The following is a 23,825-nucleotide window of genomic DNA, read 5'->3' as shown; positions in this document are numbered from 1 at the left end:
CCTATACAAGGTACTGTGTGCCTAGAGGATCAATTCCAGCTTGAAACAGGTAAATGATGGGTCCTTATTAATTCTGACTCCTGCTCATATTTTTTAAAAATTTTTTCGCTCAGCATAACACCCTCAAGGTCCATCCATGTTGCTACACATGGCCAGATTTCATTGTTTCTCATTGCCATGTAGTATTCCATGGTATAGATAAACCACATCTTCTTGATCCATTCATCTGTTGATGGACACTTAGGCTCTTTCCATGTTATGCTGAGCGAAATCAGTCAGGCAGAGAAGGACAAATATCATATGTTTGCACGTATAGGAGGATTAGGAGGAACTTGACGGAGGAACAAGGGGGAGAAGAAGGGCGGAAATGGTGGGGGAAAGGGAGAGAAGCAAACCATGAGAGACTCTTGAATGCTGACAAAAACTGAGGACTGATGGATGTGGGGGGAGGGGGGATGGGCATGGAGGAGGACACTTGTGGGGATGAGCACTGAGTGTTATGTGGAAACTAATTTGACAATAAACTATTAAAAAAAAATTTTTCATGTTTTATTTATTTATTTCTGAGAGAGAGAGAAAGAGAGAGAGACAGCGTGAGCAGGGGAGGGTCAAAGAGAGAGGGAGACACAGAATCTGAAACAGCCTCCAGGCTCTGAGCTGGCTGTCAGCACAGAGCCCGACCCCGCGTCAAACCCATGAACCCTGAGATCATGACCTGAGCCGAAGTCAGACACTTAACCTACTGAGCCACCCAGGGGCCCCGGCTCCTGCTCATCTTAGCGTGCAGTCAGCAAGCAGGCAAGTTAGAATAGCATAGCAAAACCCAGACATCATCTGGGTCAGAGTTATTAGTTGCACACATCAGAATACACCCTAGTTAGTTTAAGAAGAAAAGTATTAATGGCAGGATTTTGGAAAGTTCATGAAGTCTTTGGAAGGGTCAGGGAAGCAAGTTCTAGACTAAACCTCCAGGAATAACATCCAGAACAACTACCACAGACTTGGTCAGATCACACTGATTCTGGCACAATTGGGAAGGTGCTGTCATCACCACTGACCCCAGGACAAGCTACTTTTGCTCTTGATCACACCAACAAAATGGATCTCCATATGTTTCATATCTCTCTTATGCTCTCTTTTCTACTTTTCATTTTATTATTTTCTCTTTATATGCTTCAGTTTGATTATTTTCTATTGACCTGTCTTCAAGTTCATGAATTCTTCTGCTATGTCTAATCTGATCTTAAAGCTCATCCAATGAGTTCTTAATTTTAGGTATTATATTTTACATTTCTAGAATGTATTTTTTTCCTTTTAACTACAATATCTGTATCATTTCTGAGTCTGTTTTATGCCTTGATTATCTATCAGTTACTTTTCCTGTTTCTTTGACCATTTTTATTGTGTGCTGGACATTGTAATAGATCTATCATACTGTCTCTAGGTTATAATACTTATCTCTAAATAGTATTTTGTCTTTAGTCTGGAAGGCAGTTAAATTCCCAAGAAATCTCCTGGATTTTATTGATGCTTTAGTGTTACCTTTCTTAGGCCAAGTATGTTTCAGTTTTTATCTATAATCTTATAGTATAGCCCATACCCCTAAACCATTGTCTTTCCAGAGTTACAACAGAATGTCTAGAGTGTTCACCAAGAAGTTTCTACTTTGGCTGGGGTAAAATTCAAATATCTACCCCTCTCCAAAGCTGTGTGACCTTTAAATATCTATTCACATCTCAGGCTTGAGTAGTTGTTCTCTCTTGGCCTTTAGGTGTCTTACTCTGTGCATTCAGAGCTTATAGGTTGGCAAAGGTCCCATCAGGTGTTAATATATGCATTTTGGGACTCTTTATCTTCCATTGCTTTATCTCTAGAACCCTATCCCTCAAGATATCGCTTTGCAGCCTAAACTCCAATCTCTGCTTCTTTCACTTATCAAAAGTATAATTTTCAAGACACCTGGGTGGCTCAGTTGGTTGAGCATCTGACTCTTGGTTTCCGCTCCCATCCTGATTTCACCATTCATGAGATTGAGCCCTGTGTTGGGCCTGCTTGGGATTCTTTCACTCTCTCTCTCTCTTTCTTCCCCTCTTCCACTTGTGCTCTCTCTCTCTCTCAAAATAAATAAACTTTTAAAAAAAGACTATAATTTTCTGCTTGGGTTATACTTCCACCTTATATTAAAGAAAAAAAAACTATATGAAGAAATCTAGAGTGAATATAGGGTTCACCTCCAAAGCTTTTCTTATTTCAAGAATTTTATCTATGCACTTTTTGTCCAATGTCTGCAAATATGTTTTAAAAAATATTTTGCTCAGTTTTTATAGTTGTTTACCATATCAACTATTCATTATCATTGAAATTGGAACTCAAAAAACCCTCCACTTTACATTAAGTACCATTTATCATCTGATTTGTAAAACCCAAGTCTAAGTCTGTTCTCCATCAACAAAGAAGTCTGAAATCTGTGGAGAAGGAAGGTTAGAGAAGGGGTCTATGCTATGAGAAACTATCAAAATGTGAAAAGGGTGTCCAAATGATATTTATTTAAAAAAGCATTTTCTATCCCATTACTATCTGATTCTCTAACTACTGTATCTTCTTGATCAGGTCAGACAATCACCTAGAGATGTGGCAAGGAGCCCAAGAGTAAGATAAATTGGAGAAAAGTGGAGAAGTGCCTGGTAACTTTGTTCATGCCCAAAATGTACCTTTTATAGGTTACCAGGTTTTATTTTTAAAACCACATTTTAGATATCAGCATATTCAATATTGATAATTAAGACTTATCCTTCACTTTTAATGACTTTGCACATCCACATACTTGTTTCTACAGCTAGCTTTCTCATAAATAAGGTAGAAAAATGGTCATGAAAAAAGTACTATATCAGGAGGTATTGAGAAGAATAGGGGTAAATTCCTAAGGCTTATTATATACTTTGCTTTAGCAACACTAATAAGTACCTACTATGTTCTAAGCACTAAAAAATCTGTTACAGTTACAGGGCATGGTGGATTGGAATGGGAGATAAAGGAACAGGGGAGTAGGAATGGGTATATGTTATACCAAAATGAATAAAATGGGGTTGCAGTTGTGTAGTGGACATAGATTTTCCAGTGTACCAAAATCACTATTAAGTCAGGATTATATATAAGGGGTTAGGGAGAACCAAGAGGGGATTGAATCTGGCCTAGGACTCAAGAAAGTCTTCCTGTAGTAGAGATTTAAGCTGAATCTTGAAGAAGAGTGAGGCTTAGCCAGACAAAGAAATGTAAGAGAGGTGTTCCAGGCAAAATCAATAATAGCAGGAGTAAAGGCACAGAGTCAGGAAACAAAATGATGTACAGTGCAGTGGCAGAGGTAGAGGGGAGTGGATTACAAGGAGTTTGGTATTTCTAAATTCTAAAATGTGAGGTGGAGTGTGTCAAGAAAGGGGGCTGGAAAGGGAGCTGGGTTCCATGTTACTGAGGACCTAGAAAGCCATGCCAGGAAGTGTGGCCATTATTATAAGCAAAGGGTGCCACCAAGGAGTTGTCCTCAAGGGAAGGTATCTCAAATTGAATTTTAGACAGAACATTCTGCATGCAGCTTAGGAGGAAAAATTCAGAAGGGCAGGATGTGAAGCATAGCCATTAGAAGGCTACTGCAATAGTCCATGAACTGGCTTTTCTAGTGATAGAAAGAAAGATGTGTAAAGTTAAGAGATAAAATTTCCAAAGTTGGTAAATGGCTATGGGGGAGAGTGAGGGAGAAGAGGAAGCTAAGTTTCAAGAAGATGAATGCAGGGGCGCCTGGGTGGCTTAGTCGGTTAAGCGTCCGACTTTCACTTAGGTCATGATCTCGCAGTGTGTGGGTTCGAGCCCCGCGTCGGGCTCTGTGCTGACTGCCAGCTCAGAGCCTGGAGCCTGTTTCAGTCTGTGACTCCCTCTCTCTCTGACCCTCCCCTGTTCACGCTGTCTCGCTCTCTCTCTCTCCTAGAAATAAATAAAACATTTAAAAAAAAAAAAAGATGAATGCAAATTTACTGGAGGGAAACAAAAATTCCTAACTTGGACACTGACTAATGCATTTGTAGACTTTGAAGTTGACATAATCTGTAGGTAGCTGGAGAAATGAGATTTAAGAGGGAGCTGTTCAGAGATGGTGGGGGGGAAGGAGATTTAAGACTAATTAGCATACAAAGATAGGTAAAAATGTAAGAGTGGTTAGAAACCAATGAAGTAGTGAGAGAAGAGACAAGAGTAAGATAGAAAACTGAGGATACCAGAATTTTAGGATTGTGCAATGACAAATATACATGCAGACTAAGTATTCCTCTAAGATATGGAAAACAATAATATTTTAGAAACTGAAATAATATTTAGAACAAAGGGTACACAGTTAACAGTGAGAAATGAAGCAGAGAGGTCTATTAAGATAAGGATGGAAGAGCACTGACAGGATTATGTAAATGGGAGATCACTGGTGACCTTGGGAAGAGGAGAGGATCTTGGTAGAGTAGAGCAGTCAGAAATCCTGAGAAAAATTAGATTTATTCTTTCCAGTGCTTGATTTCAAAGAAAAGGTTAGAAATTGGAATTGCCCAGGAGCTTCAGGGCAATTCAAATCAAACCAAGAGAAAGTTTGATTTGAATAAGAAAGACTTAACCATATATATAGTCTGGGAGAAATAACCACAGGATAAGAAAGAAAATCATTAATGAAAGGAGATAATCAGTACAATCAAGTTTCTAAAGTGGTTAGATGGGTCAGAGCCCCAAACACTGGCAGAAGGACTGGATATGAACATATAGAAAGCATCACATCCTGCATCAAGTATGGGATTAGCAGAAGACATAAAGACATAGGGTAGGGGGCAGGAATTAGGGATCTATCTCACAACTCCATGACTTCATTTTTTTTTTATAAAGTAGGAGGTGGGTTGTCTCCTGGAGGCATGAGGGGGAGGCTGTATGGTGTAGTAAGGTTACTGAAAGGACTGGTGACCTTCTGAAATAGTCATAAGAGGAATGGGGACTAAGGATGAGACTAAAGTCTCTCATGTGGTATTCAGAGTCCAGATAAAGATGACTTGACAACCCAGCATGGATGCAGGGAAAGTCAACTGTAAGGCAGAGCTGGGAATGGGATTTCCCAGCCATGATGTAGACAAGCATGCCAAAAATCAAGTGTACAGCTAAGAGAGTAGTCTAGGCTGGATAGTGGGGAGAGGCTGGTGGTCCAAGAGAATTTAGGGAATCAAAGAGTGGGTTTTGTGGTACAAGGAGAATGAGAACTCTTTTTCCCTATTTTCCTTTCACTGCTCTGGTGAGAGGCTTATACTCACTACAGCATCATTACTGATGGAAAGCCAAAATAAAATTGAGAAGGAGAAAAGAGAGAAAGAAAACTCATTATTTCAAAATTCCTTTAATGCTTTTCTTAAAAGGCACGAATCATCTAAATCATCCCTGAAAAGCCTTTTTAAATTCCAAGACTAAGAACAAAATTATGGTTTAACATTTAATTAATGTTTATTATAGCTAGCATGTTAGTTTTAGAAAGGTCAAATTTATGATACAATGAAGTTATATTTTTCAGATTCTGTAGGTCTATTTTATAGTGCATTAGGGCTCACAGTATAATAAATATCTTCTATTATTTTGTAAGATTCTTGTATGCAAAGCTGTGTAGGGCTGAGATAATATTGAATTTCAAGTCAAATGAGCTGGCATGAACCTTAGGCAAGTTACTTTATCTTTCAGGACTTCAGGTTTTAGATTTGTAAAATGAAGGATGGGGGTAAATCTCCAAGTTTCCTTCCAGGTAAAAAAAAAAAAAAAGAGCATAATTTAATATGTTAAATTACTATAGAATTGATAGGATTACTCCTTTTCTGTTAAGAAATACTTGTGTTCCCAGCTAAAATTTATTGAGCCTCAGTCCTCAATCAGGGACACAAGCTCAAACGATAACACCATCTCTATGGGAAATAGAATCCATTTTACATCACAGTTTACATTATGTTCCACCATTCTCTGCTCACATTTACTCTTTGGAAACCTCATTTCTGAAGGTTCAGAGATATTTGTTCACCATCTTGTGACCATGGTCTCTGAGGAGGTGGCATATTGTATTGTTTCCAGAAACCAAGCCCCCAATTTCAGTGGGTGGGTACTCTGCAGCAACCCCTGCACATCTTGGGTTTGTCACTGGAAATAACATGACAAATTGAGTATAAAGCATCTATTAGAATGTCTGAGATGTAGGGAACACTCCACAGTGAATACCCAGTACGCTGAACAACATTACGTGTGGGAAATAATCAAAACACAGCATTATTTTTGTCCATTTGGAGATTTCTCCTGCCACTAGATGAAAACTAAGGAGAACCCATAACTCACTCCTGTGTTTCAAAGGGGACCACAGTCACTTTAAGTCACAAAATACAGTCTTGATTCAAAATTAAATTGTCCAGTTCCAAGAGATTCATCAACTCTTCCCTCTATTCAGATGATGGCATCTCCTTTCATTCTCTAGATGCTTAGACCGTAAGAGTCCACTGGCAGAAGGGAAAAGGGGACAAGATGTACAGAAGATGACAGTAGAGTTCTCATGAGATTGGTGACCCATGTCATCCCAGAAAACCTGGCAGGCGGTAAATGCTGACTTTTGCCCTCCTACCAGTTTTGTTCTCTTGATTGCTAGCTGGCCTGTTTCTGGGAAAATTTCCCTAATGTGGGTCATGTACATTGTCTAGCTACTTCTCTTTCACCTATCAGGTTTCCATTTATTGCTATTCCACCCCATTTTTAGAGGGATCTCCTCTCCTTTGGCAGGAGCCCTCAATGGGCAGAAAAATCTCAGGCAGGATGTCTTTGAAAATGACCTTGTGTCATTAGCCAATGATTTCTTAAATAGACCACATGAAAAATTGATAAATGGGATTTCATGAGGACCTTCCAGCTTCTAGTTAGAATGTAAGAAGGTGGAAAGAATGTTGCCTCCCACTTTAAGCACAAGAAAAACCTGATCTAACCTAAATCAGAACTTCCTCTTGAACCCATCAGAGAGCTGTGGTCACAGGGCAAATAAACCTGAGATTTAAAGAAAGGCAGAGGTCTCCCAGGCGAGAAGCAATATGGAAACTGGCTTACTTGAGACAGAGCACTTGGGAAAGACATGGCCACGATATAGGTGGGTAAGAAGACTGCAGCTAATCCTCTGTAATGAGTCAACAGTTCAATTTTTACAATTTGCTGCTGTCACAGACTGTGAGAGTATAGAACCTGTGGAAGTTACAGGCATAAGGGGAATTTACACCCCCCAAAGGGTTTTGCTCCACAAACCTCACAGAAAACTCCGAAGAAGGATCAGGGTCAAAAGAGGGGTGCAGAGGAAACCTCTTATGTGAGCACAGGTCTAAGACATAAGAACAAAACCCCTATGGAACAAAAATGGCAGGGGCACCTGAGTGGCTCAGTCGGTTGACACTCAGGTCATGGTCTCATGGTTTCGTGAATTCGAGCCCTTCATCCGGCTCTCTGCTGTCAGCATGGAGCCCGCTTTGGATCCTCTGTTCTCCTCTTTCTCTGCCACTCCCCCACTTGTGCTCGCTCTGTCTCTCTTTCACAAACATAAAAATAAACCTTAAAAAAAAAAGCCACTGGGGGTGGTGAGGGATGTAGACCCATACAGTGGAGAAAAAATAAAAACCAACAAACAAAAACACACAAACAAGCCCACCTCTCCTGGGGGAGAGGCAGAAGATCTCTCCCACACAAAAACCACCACGACCCAAGCAGAGTTTGTCTGCCATGGGGAGGAGGGCAGGATCACCAAGCAGGTTCTAGTCCCAAAACCAAGAGACAAAAGTCCTGCCTGAAACTGAAGTGAACAGAAAAAGCAGAGTGCCTCCCCCCTACCAGGCCCTCAAGTGTCTAGGAAGAGTCTACTTCAGGGGAAGGAACAACAGTGACAAGTCTCTCGTAGGCACAGGCTCACAGGGAAAGCCTAAAGCCTACGCCCACCAGGCTAAATGGATAAACTGTGATTAAATCCAGTCATGGAATACTACTCAGCAATGAACAGGAACTAATTCTTGATACACATAACAATATGGCTAGATCATAAATGTATTATGCTAAGTGAAAAAAGCCAGACCCCAAAGTCCACATACCGTATGGTTTTTACAGTCATGTAACTTTCCAGAACAGCCAAAAGTAGAAGGACAGCGATCAGTAGTTGCCAAAGGCTGGAGGTGGGTGTGGGGTTGAGTACAAGGGGCTTGAAGGATTTCTGAACGGTGGTGAAGCAGTCTATACCTTACTTGTGGTGACAATGTCACACATTTGCCAAAACTCATGGGACTGTATACTAACTAAAAAAGGGTGATTTTACTGCATATAACTTATATCTCAGATATTTAAATTAAAAAAGAATTTCATTAAAACTAAGAACTTTTTGTTTATCAAAGGACACCATTAAAGGAGTGAAAAGTCAGGAAAAAATGAAATAGAACTTGCATACAGAATGTATAAACAACACACACATGAATAAGAAAACAACAGACGATCCAATAGAAAAATGGCAAAAGTCTTGAGTGGACATTTTACAGGAGTGGATATCAAATGGTCAATATGCATATGGAAAGTTGCTCATCATCTATTCTGAATGTAGGTGAAAATCATACTGAGGTACCACTATACATACACAAGATTAACTACAAGTAAAGATTGGCAATACCAATGTTGGTGGGGATGTGGAGCATTGAAGCTGGTTAATAATGTGTATAACCACTTTGGAAAACTATTTGAAAGTATTTATTCAAGCAAAACACACCTGATCCAGCAATCCTACTCCCAAGCATTTATCCAAAAGAAACAAGAGCATTTGTCCACCATAAAACATGCTCAAGGGTGTTCACACAGCACTGTTATCATTACAGCAAAAGCCTGGAAATAACACAAATTTCCATTAACAGGATAACATATAAGTAAATTGTGGTAAATGTCTACAATGAAATACTACCCAGGTATAAAGAAAAACAAATAATTGCAACATGCAGCAAAAATAAAATTCAACAGATATGATGAATGAAAGAAGTACAAAAGGGTATATACTGTGTGCTTTGAGTTATAGGAAATTCATGAATAAGCTAAACTAATTTATGGTGATGAATTCAGAATAATAGCTATGGATATGGGTAATATATACTGAGAAGAGGCGTGAGAGAACCTGAGCTGCAGAAAATGTTATATATTTTGATCTCAGTGGTTTTTACATGGGTAATACATATTTGTAAAATTTCATTCAATTGCACACTTATGTTTCTGCGCTTTACTGCATGCATGTTTATCTCAGCGCAATACAATAAAAAGCATAGCTGAGGGGCGCCTGGGTGGCTTAGTCGGTTAAGCGTCCGACTTTCGCTTAGGTCATGATCTCGAGGTTCGTGGGTTCGAGCCCCGCGTCGGGCTCTGTGCTGACTGCCAGCTCAGAGCCTGGAGCCTGTTTCAGAGTCTGTATCTCCCTCTGTCTCTGACCCTCCCCTGCTCACGCTGTCTCTCTCTCTCCTAGAAATAAATAAAAATATTAAAAAAAAAAAGCATAGCTGAAAGGCTAATGATAGTGTGTGCAAAGTTAATACAAAAAGACTATGAATATATAGACTCATCCCAGTCCTTGACCCCTTTTTTTTATCAGTCACCTATGGAGAAGAAACATGCATTAGCTCTGTAGCCCATGGTAGATTAGGCTGGATGCAGCTTCTATTCCTTCTAGGTCTCAAGCTTATGCAATGCCCAATATAATATCTTTTTATTTACAAAAAAATGCAGAGCAGGCATTTTTCCTGTAATTTTTTTTGTTTTGTTTTGTTTTTGGTTTTGTTTGTTTGTTTTACAGCGAGAGCATGAATGGGGGAAAGGCAGGAGGAGAGGGAGAGAGAATTTTAAGCAGGCTCCACACTCAGCATAGAGCTCAATGCTGGGCTCGATCCACAACCCCGGCATCATGACCCGAGCGAAAATCAAGAATAGGCCTCTCAAACCACTGAGCTGCCTAGGTGTCCCCCCTCTAATGTTTTTAAAAGGACATTTGTTTTCAGATGCTATTAATTGCTATAGTGTAACATCTACCAGGTTTTTGTTTTTTCTACCAGTAGAATCAAACTTGTTGCACCTCCATTCCCCGACCACATGATTTACCAATAAATAAAGATGTGTGTACTTTACTGTGTGTATGCTGTGCCTCAATACAATTTGTTTTTAATGGTCCTGCCAACAGCACTCCAAGGGAGGCCACATCCACATGGGGCCTTCAGGGCTCGTGCACCGCGAGGAATGCAATTATTCCCAACACAGCAGCCGTCCTTGTTTTCAATTCTGCCATGGAGCACCTCCTCTGTTCCCCTGTGAGTGTCAGACACCAGTCTTCAGGCTCCAGCTTAGGGGTTGCCCACTAAACTCTCCAAGCCATCCTGGAGGGCCCTGGCTGGGTCTGAGGAAGAGGAACACCCCATTCCACTCCCTCTTTCGCTTTGTTGAGGGCTCTCACACAGCCCACCGAGATCTCCCCAACATATCTCTTCACAAATCCTCTCTTCTCTTCCTAATTTTACTTGTTTTTTACATCTTTAGTGTGAATGAGAGGTCAAAGAATGTTTGAGCCAGAATCAGACATTCTACATTTTCATCCAGCACCTGTCTCTGTTGTGCAGCATTTGTGGTTCACGTTGGATGTCTCTCAGTCCAAACTGAAACATGAACTTCTTGGTTCTTGGTAACTTCCACTTAAACCATAAGAAATTACTGATTGTTGAGGCGGCTGGGTGGCTCAGTTGGTTAGGTGTCTGACTTCAGCTCAGGTCACGATCTCACGGTTCTTGGGTTCGAGCCCCATGTCAGGCTCTGTGCTATCAGCTCAGGGCCTGGAGCCTACTTCAGTGTTTCCCTCTCTCTCTCTGCTCTTACCCTGCTAGTGTTCTGTCTCTCAAAAATGAATAAAAATGTTTTTTAAAAAAGAAATTATTGTTGACAACTGTTGATCTAAAAGAATTGCAATTTCATATGGTTCAAACTAACAATTTTTTTTTAGATTTTTAAAAATGTTTATCCATTATTGAAAGACAGAGAGAAGACAGAGCATGAGAAGAGGAGGGGAAGAGAGAGGGAGACACAGAATCTGAGGTAGGCTCTAGGCTCTGAGCTGTCAGCACAGAGCCCAACATGGTACTCAAACCCACAGACTGTGAGATCATGATCTGAGCCAAAGTCGGATGCTTAACTAACTGAGCCACTCAGGCACCTCTCAAACTAACAATTTGATTGAAAATTAAAAACTTAGGTTGGGTTTGAACAAAAGGAAAGTGGGTTCTTAGAGAATACCAGGACAAATCCTGAAACATCTTTAGCAGAGCATCTCACCTTGGCTTTCAGATGAGCACATAGCTCCTGTTGCTTTCTCCTATCCTTCGCCAACATGCCCTCCATAGCATGTGCTGCACAGGCCTCGGCGAGTGTCAGGACGGCCTTCTGTATAAAGTCTCTCTTGTTCTTATTCCAATTTGATATCAGGATCCTTCTCTGCTCTCTAGCAAAGCGATATTGATCACAATATTTCTCATGTTCCACCTGAAAAGATAAGAGATGGTAAGCACTTATTATAAAACTGAGCCTGTGCTCTATGTCATTGTAACAAAAATGAATTATAACCAATGATTTTGAAAAATTGGGGACAAACATCTTAACAGGAAATGCAGCAACCAGGAACAGGTACCAGTCCTGTAGTTCTGAGCCTGTGGATGACTGCTGACTAAGGACCAGCTTATAAGCCCTAGTTTTCTTGTATAGGATGAAGTCTGATGAGGCAGCCCTAAAACAACTTCCATGTCTATGTGGCAATGAATCTATGAATAGAAAGCATTACTTCCCTTATGTAGAATTTCAAAAATACTCCATCTTAAAAAAATTTTTTTTAACATTTATTCATTTTTGAGAGACAGTGAGAGAGGGAGCATGAGAGAGGAGGGGTAAAGAGACAGGGAGACAGATTCTGAAGCAGGCTCCAGGCTCCAGGCTGTCAGCTGCAGGGCGTGAACTGATGAACCATGAGACCATGACCTGAGTGGAAGGTGGATGCTGAACAGACTGAGCCACACAGGTTACCCCAGAGTACTCAGTTTGGGTATTTTAACAATTACTTCAAGTTTATCAGTTAGACACATGCTAATAAACATAAACTGCTATATTTACCCTGAAAATTCAGTCTGCCCTTGATTACTGAAATATTCAGGTGTTTGAATGTCTAAACTTGAAAGAATTACAGTAATGATGTTAACTCTTCCATCCTACACTCCTGATGGACGTGACAAACTCACATGGGTACTGGTAGTTCTGTTGGCAAAAAATCCCAACCATGGGAGATCGGAGTTTTGAGGAGAAGAACAGGAATGGAGATCGCCTGAGTAGTTTGAAAAATCTTCATAGGTGATTCTGAAATGCTCCTTATATAAAGTTGTGTCTCCTGAAATTGAGAGCCATACTGACCTACATATTCTTTATCTTGCTAGTATAGACCACATCTCTGGATTTGGTGCATTATTTAGCCCCTAAGCGGTAAGAGAAAGAATCTAGCAAGCAAGATAAGGTTATCCTAAAATAATAATTTATATGTGGTAAATTAAAGGACATGATAAAACAAGCTATGGTTTACTTAAATCAAGTATCAGCTACCAAGATCTCTTCTGGAAACTTCTGAGCTTTGTTCCTAAAAGCCAAAAATATCCTTAAAATCTGTCAAACACTAAGAAAGGAAGCATATACCATGCAGAAATGCATACTAATCAGTCCAATATAAGAAGTGAGTATAAAATCTTTATCACATTAATAGCAGATAAATGGAAAAATTTACAAACTTAAAAATGACAGCTGGTCAGAGAAACAAATAGAATCAACAGGGCATAACAAGAAAGATTTAATTTAATAAACTAAGACCAAAAAATCTAGATTGTATTATTATATAACATATTTTTTTTACAAAACAGGTATCTGCTATAAAATAAAAGTCAGGATTAAAACAAATAATTGTTGGGTGGGGGCTGGGAGTAGGAAAAGATAGGAGAGGGTGGTCATACTAGCTGTGTGGACTTTACTCCAGTTTCTTCATCTGTAAAATGGGAATAAAAATAGTACTTTTTCATCTACCATTATGTGTCTTACAGGAGTTTAGACATGACTGATATAAGGTGAATTTGATACATGTGTTGGTCTTATTTCTTCCTTAATTTAAAACAACTACAAAAATTCAAAGTATGTGATAATATTTTATAGCATGACCCATTTAGAAGTTAAGACTTTACACATGTGTGTTTACATACACGTTTTAAGGTGAGTTATTGTGAAGTTAATTGGTGACATAGTAACTTCTGTTTTCTTGTCTTTGTGGCCTTATTAACTGGAGAATAAAACAATAGTCTCCCAGGCCCTCTCAGGGAAACTTCAGTCAAGACTCTGAGTTCCAACTTGGGGCATGTGTTTCAGACCTGAGTAGGGAGATGAAGTAGAATTGTCGAGGTGAGGATGATATAGGGAAGCACAGCCCTCAAGACAAGTGCTGGATTCCCCATGACTAGAAGGGCTGAGATAAGGCAGGCTCTGTGGATAGATGAGCAGGCACCCCACTTTCCGGCAAGCCCCAGAGATTGCAGAACCTCTGAGGGTGGGCAGGTGACTGCACAGATCCCTAGGGTCAAACACTAGCAGAGCAACCCAGGGAGACACAGTAAAGATCCCTGGGGCAGGTAAGCATGGAAGACTAAACATTGCCTGAGGGGTTCTCCACCTTTTATGGACCATATAGCTTGAAAACTGAGGGACTTTCAGGGCACTTGGGTGGGTCAGTTGGTTAAACTTCAGCTCAGGTCATGATCTTATGGTTCATGGGTTTGAGCCCCACATCAGGCTCTGAGCTGGAGCCTGCTTTGGATTTTGTGTCTCCCTTTCTCTCTGCCCCTCCCCCTACTTGCATGCACCCTCTCTCTCCCAAAAATAAACATAAAAAAAGAAAAGTGAGAGATTTTCAACCTATAACTATATCATTTTCTAGAGTATAGAAAAAAATAATTTTTAGACCACCATTCTAGAAATACAAATTTTGCTTAGTAATTACGGACCACCGAAACAATTTAACTTGCTATTATTAGGGTCCAGCACTCACCAAATCATGTCTAGATTTGTGAGGAAAATATCTTTGTAACATGTTGAGATACAGAGTCCTTCTGCCACAGAGATCTGCAGGATATTGATCCAAAACAGTCTGGTAAATCCAGTGGTCTTCTTCACTTAATTGGAAATTTCTAGAAGCAATAAAAATGTCACAACATATTGTTAAGCAATCATGAAGTTTGAGGGAATTCATTGCTTAGCAAATGGTACTGATTGTAGAGAACAAAGTCTGGGGTGTTTTTTTTAATACATTAGCCAAATTAAATGTCTGCTATAGAAAAGGTTCTAAATTCCAATAATACAGTGAGTTCTTCAATCCTTTATGGGTCTTGTCATGAGTTCCAGGCATAATTTCAAGAAGTTGCCAAGTGACATAATATTTTAAAAGTATTTATACTATCTTGCCAAAACAATATTTTAAAAATCATGACCAATGAATGAAATAAACACATGCTGGGAAATAAATTATTAAGACATACAGACTAAAAAGGAATTTTTACTCCTGGAGGAAAACACAAATGCAGATGGTTAAATGAACAATTGTACAAAGGAAATTAAGGCCTGAGGAAAGCACTAATTTAGGGTTTGACTTTAAAACAAGTCTAAAATTATCATTTATTCTTTCAATTTCTTACTTTGTGGGATTAAGACTAGATATTGTTAGTGAGCAGATTACCAATGGCATTAAATTTCAGATCGCTGAAGAAATCGTTTGTAAATAGGAGCTCTTCAAGACCCTATCCAATAACATGTCTACCCTGCTCCAAAATGCCTTTTTCATTTCAGAAAGGCATTGGCCTGGTTTGTGTTCTATAGAAAGTATTAGCAAAGCTCTATGCAGAGTGAAAAGTTTGCAATATCAGCTTGAATTCTAATCTAAATTAATGTCTCTTTCTTATTTTGGGTTTATTTGCATATCATTATTCCTGTTTAATAAATTGGAATAATTAAATACAGATGCAATCAGAGTGGATATTATTAGCAACAAGTATTTCTTTGATCCAAGATGGAGACTTGCTATTGTTTATTTCTACTATATCAATGATCTTTTGCTTTAAAGTTAATTGTGCAATTCACAGAATTTTTCATAATATGTCTTCTATGCCCTTGAAAAATATTTGACAATTTAAAATGGAATAAAAATCTCTTTAAATTGGTGATACATATGGGAATTCCACTGTCCTCATACAAAGTTACCTAGTTTCTGTAAAGCATTTCAGTATTTCAGTAAGTAACAAGAAAGAAAAAATTGTTTTGCAAAGAAGATAATCTTCACTAAGCTCTATAATGGGAAGAAAAAGAGGTTGGAGGTATTCTACCAGGAAGAAGCATACCCTACAGTTCTTCTGTATGACATAATAATCTATTGCAGAGAAAGAATTTAAGATGAACTCATTCATCGAACACACTGAATGTATTGGTTCTGTCTGAATCAGTTATGAATGTACAGACAGTAGAAGGCTTCTGCAAACAAAGCATTTCAAATAGGGGTATTAAGACTGCAGAAAGACCTGCTCAAGTGTACTTGGCATTTAAAACACCCTCAAGTCTTCATGGACAAAATCTCAGGTCCTTTCTCCAGGAACTAATTTTCATTCATGACAACAAAAATGCATTTTAATAGCAGAGTTAGCCACATAAATTTTCTTTTTTTAATAAAAATTTTTAATGTTTATTTTTTCTATGAGAGAAAGAGAGAGAGAGTACATGAGCAGGGGAGGGGCAGTGAGTCAGAGGCAGAATCTGAGCTATGAGCTGTCAGCACAGAGCCTGACATGGGGCTCAAACTAACGAGCAGTGAGATTATGACCTGAGTTGATGCTTAACCAACTGAACTACACAGGCGCCCAGTCCACATAAATTTTCTATTACTACACCACAAACAGCAAAAAAGAATAGACCTGAAGTCCATGTCTTCATTTATGCTTTTAAACTGTTTCTGTAATCAGATATCATATGTTTGCACGTATAGGAGGATTAGGAGGAACTTGACGGAGGAACAAGGGGGAGAAGAAGGGCGGAAATGGTGGGGGAAAGGGAGAGAAGCAAACCATGAGAGACTCTTGAATGCTGACAAAAACTGAGGACTGATGGATGTGGGGGGAGGGGGGGATGGGCATGGAGGAGGACACTTGTGGGGATGAGCACTGAGTGTTATGTGGAAACTAATTTGACAATAAACTATTAAAAAAAAAAATAAAAAAATAAAAAAAAAAAATAAAAAATTAAACTGTTTCTGTAATCAAAGGGACTTGATTGGTTTGACTCCCCACCTTTATTTGATTACAAATATAGGTGTGTGTGGTGGGGTGTGTGCTGAGGAAGGGAAAGTAATGAAACTGAGGTCCAGTAAGTTCTGTTTTTTTTTTTTTAAGTTGTTATTCATCTATATAGCAGATGCTGCTGGTTCCATACCAGATCTCCCTTGTTAATCAGAGTTCCCATCACCAAGATGCTGATAATTCACAGATGCACTTCCCTTTTCTGGAGAATTGCCCTGGACCTAATGGGAAGTGCCTCATCTAAGAGGCTTCTCTCCTACCCATTCTTAAGGGCCCGTTGCAAATGAATATTGGTTGGGGGTACAAAAGTCCTGCCCACTTGCCTCACAATGGACCCAATTTTGTGATACCATTCATATTCTAGAGTTTCACTGTGGGAGCAAACTGCAGCCCAAGATCACCTCCATGCATAGATATTTTCCCCTTCTCTTTCCTTCTGCCCTTAGCATCCTTCTCCTGAGAGTATTGTCTAACAAATCACTTGTTCTTACAATTCCTGTCTCAGCTTTGCTTCTACACAACCTGACCTACAATAATCTCTAAGCAATCTTACACATAATTTTCAAAAATAGTTTTAGTCCTTTGGTAAATGGAGAAGCACTTCTAAGCTAATTGCTTTGATGATCTCTCATACTGAATGTGGCGCAAGATTGCAGCTATACACAGAGAAAGTGCAAATAGCAAACATTTACAAAAATGCTTTTCAAATAAAAGCACACATTAAGCAGTGTACATTGCCATAAATAAATGCAGCAGCAGGAGAATTTGTGGCACTGAGTGCATTTTTATGTGTTGTGTGAATGTATTAATTAGGTGCCATTTTAGTGACAACATTAAAACCACTTAAACATATGAAATGATAATATAACAGTAAAATTATTTCAAACCAAGTATGTCACAAACGATCACATCCATTTTGCTCTTCTTAATGATTTTAGAAACCTCACATATCAACAGCTTTTTCCAATTACTACAATTACGCAAACTGTAAATCATTTTTCTAATATACATAGAATAAAAACTAAAAACATGCTTTAAAATGATATTTAAATACTCACAATATTATTATTTTAGAGTATTTATAGCCATTTTCAGAGTCACAGGCTTAAATTTTGAGGCCAATATTCACATCAGCAATAGTAATGGCACAGTCATATATCTCCATTAGGATGCTGTTGGTGAGGGAGAAAGCTCTCACCATAATATATATACATATATACTGAGTCTTCTGTATAGTAAAAATCTAGGAAGAATATTCAAACATAATAGCCTCTTCACAATAACTAAGTAGCTGTTTCCTTCTTAGCCTCTTAAATAAAATCAATTTTAATAAACCTGCATTTCTAACTTTCAATCTGGACATTTACCTTTACTAATCAAACATCTTTCCATTAATCTATGTAATCCTTAATCTATGTAAGATAGCCAAGGCATATGAAATAACTAAGGTTAGCTTTTACCTTCCAAAGTTCTTGTTTAATTTAATTACTTTGCTGGTGATTATGATGTCAGAAGTAGCTAAATTACACAGTTATTGAAAAATATTCTGATTACTTGCCTATTTTCTGAATTTAGAAAGCAACTCTATAATTTTAAAGAAATGTTTAAAGAAGGATTTAAAGTTATCCTAAATATTTGTAATTTTTAAAATATCTTTAAACAAAATATCTTTGGCAGGTTTGTATAATTTCTATTCTTTTTTTCCACCCCAAATTTCTAATTTAAAAGCACACCAGGATTTCATCTTTATAACAGCACATCAAGATTTTACAGTTTCTAGGTGTATTGGGTACTTCTAACACTTGAGGAAATTCTAGACTGCAGAACTGTGAGATTATCTACCACTCAATTCCCACCCACCATTCCCACCCCATAGTGAAGTCCCATGATATAATTTCATCATGATATCCCAGGATATGAGACAAAATAGGTAACTCAGGAAAGGAGAACCATGGCTGTGAGAATCCAACCACACCAACGCTAATTGTCTCCCTAATTCTACCTGTTTGAATCAAGCCAAAAATCTTAAACTGACTCACAATTAACTTAGCTACCAATTTTCTTTTTAATCATGATTAAGCCTTTTCCTTAAGGTAGAACCTTGACATCAAAAAACATTTGTAGTGGGGGAGAGGTAGAGAGGCAGCCAATGGTGGCAAACAAAGTACATAAGGGTAACAGGTATTTTAACATCAGGGACAAGTCTGTGAAACTAAACATTGTGCTTACAAACTAGCTGAAAGTTGTTTTATATGGAGTGAAATTTTATCATAGTGAAGGGAGCTTTCCAGCAAAATGGTGGTATCTCCTGAAGCTACCTGATGCCTCTGACGGCTGGCTCGAGATTCGCAATTGGCCATAGTCAATCTGGCCCAAAGAAAAACTCAAGTCTTCTAGTGTTACGGTGGCAGGAGATACTTAGCGCCCCTCCACTAAGAAGCAGGATTGCAGTGAAATACGAGAGGATTAATGTGGATAAAACATAGCTCTGACATCATCTGTTTGCCTGTATTGGGTCTGACCCTCTAGAAAATACAACTTGACTCTCCTTTTTAATGTTATCTTTCCAAATCAGACTCAAACACTGAATCTAATCAGCCCGGTTTCTCAATCTGTCTCCCTACCCAACTACTTCCCCACCCTACCCCCATTGTCCAAACATAAATCTATCTTTAATTTTCAGCCTGGTTTCAGGGAGCTCCCTAGCCTTAGACTTGTTTCTGACCAACAGAATCTCCTCCTTGGATCTTGTTTGGGTAAGCACATTGTCCCTCCAGGAGAGTCAGTCCCACTCAGAAGTTCTCACTTCCACAGTCCCCAGCTGACAGCCAGAATAAAGTGGGCTCTCAAAAGTATGGCCAAAATCCACCGAATTAAAGAACCAACAACAAAATGGCCCACAAGGTAAAGCCATAACTCGCATCAGCATCCAAAGACACACTTCTTTCTTCTGAGAGGTGACGAGAAAGTGAAACTATGGCAGGATTCTAAAATTGATGACATCAGAATTTCTTATAAAAGGGTTTAGGGTAATGAATATGGCCAGAAGAGGAGGTTAAGTGATTTATTTGGAAACTATACTTGCTACTGGCATGGCAAGTATGCTATTTTTACTTAAAATTTTTTTAAAATAATTGTCATAGAAAGTTCAATTTTTTACTTGGAATGTGTATTTCTTATAAGTGGAGTAGCTGGGGTGATGGCATGCCTTCTAAACCATCCTTTGTCCCTACATCCATCTACACTAGTTTTAAGAGGCAATATAATTCCTAGTGGAAGTTTTGAGAGAATATGATCAAGATAAAAAAGCTTGTTAAAAGTAAAACAAACTGGCTCAACCACTTCCTATGCTAGGTTTTAAATAATTATATTCATCATAAGAAGTGTAAGGAAAAGGTAATTATAACACACTACCCCTACTCCTGCTCACTAGAATTCTAATTTTATTTAAGATCTACCTTCTCCCATAGAGTCTCCACTCTAGGGAAGGTGAGCACCATGCCACTCCAGCCATGGGAGTAAATCTTGATTGATTTTAAGACATTTATAAACATTCATTTGTATGGTCAGTTTTTAGTCTAGGCATGGACAAAAGACCCATTCTGGCCAATGAAATGTGAGGAGAAGTCTTGTAAGGCAAAGGTTCCCTAGCTTCCAGGGAAGAATAAAAGGTCCTTTTCTGTTTCCGTGTGTTGTGGTAGGCAGTGTTGCAGAAAGCCATCTAACTTGCAGGAAGGCAGGGCAAGAGAATGCAGAAAACCAGACTTCACTGTGCTTGAACTTTACAGTGCTCTGTCTCTGCACTTTGTGGAAAATAAGGAATCACCTATTGTTTAAGTGACATTGGCTTGGGTTGGAATTCTCTTACTTACAGCCCAAGATATCATATTTGATAGCTATCTGAGAGGAAGAAATTTTAATTTTTTAAATTAAAAAAAATTAAAATATGGCATCCTAATATTGCTTGGGAAGGAAAGCACTATAAAGGATGAAGAGATACAGATCCAGTGTACCCAGAGATGACCATCTACACTAATATTTTTCAGATGATTGGCAAACAGGTGTTCAACATCAAGAGCCATTTTTAAGACAAAACCCCAAAACTAACAAAAACAGCTCAAACTCAAATGAACAGTAAAGACAAGATCATCTATAAACACATTATAACCTCTACTTTTTTAACCCTATTGAGCCAAAATTTGCCTCCATGTTACCATGTTATTCTTCATTTTGGAGAAGCAAGAACATTTTTAAATGCAATAAAGTTGAAGTGAATAAAAATGACTTATATAGACATTATGACTCCATTTCCAAATTCAAAAAAAAGAATAATAAAACTGGCCTATTTCTTTGAGATGGCATAAGGAAAAATTTAATTAACCATTAAGGGCTTTTGAAATTTTATCTATCATCTATCTATCTATCTATCTATCTATCATCTATCATTTATCATCTATTTAAAGTAGGCTCCACACCCAAAGTGGTGCTTGAATTCACAACCCTAAGATCAAGAGTCATATGCTCTACAAAATGAGCCGACCAGATGCCCCAGAGTTTTGAAATTTTAAATCCCACATAAAAATGCTATCATATCACCTCAAACTAACTACCAGTACTCATGAAGAAAGAGTAAGAGTGGATTAGAAGACTGATGGTTCTCTTTCTCAGTTCATTATTTTTTAGACATTAACAATGTTCAACTTTATGTTCTTGTATAGGCACTAATATGACAAGTAGACATAAGCCAATGAGTGTGGTGATTATAATTTCTTTTTTTTCCTTCCTCTTGCCCCCAGGCCACACCCATGATGATAATTTATTACATTACTTGTTCTCCATCGTCTCAGTTCCAATGATTTGGTTTTCTCAAAGGATTTTATATATTCACAGTTGGACCTCCAGTTATAAGGAGTAGGAAAGCCTTGTTATGAGCAATGGATTTGATATATAATATAGCATTATAATTCCTCTCTTGTCAAAATTTGACAAGTCTGTCCAAAGAAGTTTTAATCTTATCTTTGTTTATAGCTACACATATTTTGTTATTTTAATAATAAATTCTATGTGTTTAATCCAGGTTAAAGAGTAACCTATGTCAACTATCCTAGACACAAATCTGTCAAGCTGCTGTGTTTTCATTTTCTCCAATTTGATTTACTCAAGATTAATTTGATTTCACATCAAGCAAAGAACAAAAGCCTTCTGTAAATGACTCTCACTCCTTCATCCTGTAAAACACACACTTTTTTAGTCTCCAAAAGTATTAGGAATGTAGCCTTATACACTGCTACACTGTATAGTCTCTAGCTGAAACAATTATACCAAGGAGGCAGGTACGGGCTCCAAAGATACTAACAATAAATACTGTTTATTTATAAATAAATAAATAAATAGCCACTATTCTTAGACATATTTTCACAGATACATTTAAACAACCATAACATCCAAGTAAATATACAGACTGAGTTATTATTTAAGCAAGGCAAACTCCAAGACTAGTTTTTGGAGTATCTTACAGAAATCGCATCCATTTTTTCCTTTTATAAAATGCATTCCACTATAGGCAAAGAACTTAAAATATGCTTTCTTCCCATGACAAACCCAAAGGAGGTTGAACAATCACCAAATATGGTTTTTGGTTTAAGAATCATAAAGTAATTAAGTATTTTCAATGATGTGTTTAAGAGAAAGCAATTAAATATAGATGACAAAAATAAAACCATAGTCTACAACTATTATCTCCCTCTAACAAATATAATTCCAAAGCCAGATTGGACAATCATGTTGGAATATACCAAGAGAAAATGAGAGTTGCAGTGACCCAGGATGTTGCTCAGTGGGTCACATAACCTATGTGACTAAGTGAACACACACACCAGTGTTCAAAGAATTATGTCCCTATTTCTGAGCACTTCTCCCCTTACTAAACACCCTTGACATACAAAAAGTCCAAACCAGAGATGTAGAGCCTGAAACTGAAAATCCCCAGGCACTGAAATTTTCTAAAATTTTTGAGACTGCATTCTCAGGGGGAAGAAAAAATCCTACCTGGAAATTAAAGCTTCAATGTTGCAACTTGTTACTTCATCAAGTAAGCAAATAGTGGTTATTCTGTTCCTTTCCCTATTTTTCTTCCCTCTTTAATTCATCAAGGAACACCCTCACATGTGAATATTTGTTTATTAAAAATATTTTAAAGAAAATTACATGAGGACACTCACTATTTCTTGAGTGCTGGCTTTTATCTTTTTCATCCTTTTTTGACAATTCTGTTGGCAAAACTTTCACATAAAGATAGTGACAGAGCTATGCTATGTAGATAAATATTAAAAAATAGAGAAAAAGAGAATATGAACAAGATGCTGGTAATAGTCACACATGATTGCAAAAATCCAATCAAGTCCAAAAGATGGACCAAATGAATGAAAGGTATATTGGTCAAAGTATAAAATGTTTCTGCTTTTCTGGAAAGCAATATAGCAATACTCTCAAAAGTCTTAGAATTTTTCAATCCCTTTGACTGAATAATTCCATTTCCAGAAATTCATGTTAGGCAAACAATCATGGAATTACTCCAAATATAGCAAAAGAATTGTTTGTTTTTAAGCAAATATCAAAATATGTACTAAATAATTGTCCAAAACCAGGAGATGGGTTGAATTTATCTGGTATAATCATATGTTATAATATCATGCATACAACAAAAAATATATTATAAAGGAATATTTAAACCACATNAAAAAAAAAAAAAAAAAGGAATATTTAATGCAGTGACCTAAAACATAGGTTAGTAAACATTGATTGAAAAAATAAATAATACTGGATTTGATTCATAAATAAGAAAAACAATGAACATGTGTAGAGTATGTTTTCATTTTTATAAACAACTGGATGTATAACTGAAATACATAAAATGTTACCAGAGGATATCTCTGGGTGTTGGGAACTTAAGATTAACTTTTAGTTCCTTCTTTCTGCTTGCTTCAATTTTTAATGATTTTTAGTAATAAATGTAAATATTTCTGTATTAAGGTAAAATATATAAAGAAAAAAATATATATATGAGGCTACTAAATAGTAACTTTTTAGTAACTAAATGGTAACTTTCTTTTTAAAAAATTTTTTTTAACATTCATCTTTGAGAGAGATACAGAGACAGAGACAGAGTGGGGGAGGGGCAAAAAGAGAGGGAGACACAGAATCTGAAGCAGACTCCAGGCTCTGAGCTGTCAGCACAGAGCCCAATGTGGGGCTGAAACCCACAAACTGTGAGATCATGACCTGAGCCGAAGTCGGACTGAGCCACTCAGGTGCTCCAATAGTAACTTTCAAGTAACA

The 23,825-nt window shown here is 37.9% G+C and overlaps 1 protein-coding gene across 2 annotated transcripts in view; it reads right to left on the bottom strand.

Annotated features, from left to right (window-relative positions):
• CCDC148 (coiled-coil domain containing 148) overlaps window positions 1–23,825 on the bottom strand; it is a 229,822-nt gene that overhangs the window by 112,685 nt on the left and 93,312 nt on the right. For both annotated transcript variants that reach the window (XM_077760972.1, XM_077760973.1), the window contains 2 exons: window positions 14,198–14,336; window positions 11,407–11,613 (listed from right to left, as the gene is read on the bottom strand). In XM_077760972.1, coding sequence (XP_077617098.1) covers window positions 11,407–11,613; window positions 14,198–14,336 — 346 coding nt within the window. The remainder of the gene's footprint in view (window positions 1–11,406; window positions 11,614–14,197; window positions 14,337–23,825) is intronic.

The sequence above is a fragment of the Crocuta crocuta genome, unplaced genomic scaffold, assembly GCF_008692635.1.
Source record: "Crocuta crocuta isolate KB4526 unplaced genomic scaffold, BGI_CrCroc_1.0 scaffold153, whole genome shotgun sequence".
Classification (NCBI taxonomy): domain Eukaryota; kingdom Metazoa; phylum Chordata; class Mammalia; order Carnivora; family Hyaenidae; genus Crocuta; species Crocuta crocuta.
The sequence above is the reverse complement of the archived record's forward strand: the minus strand, read 5'-3'. Positions and strand labels throughout refer to the sequence as shown.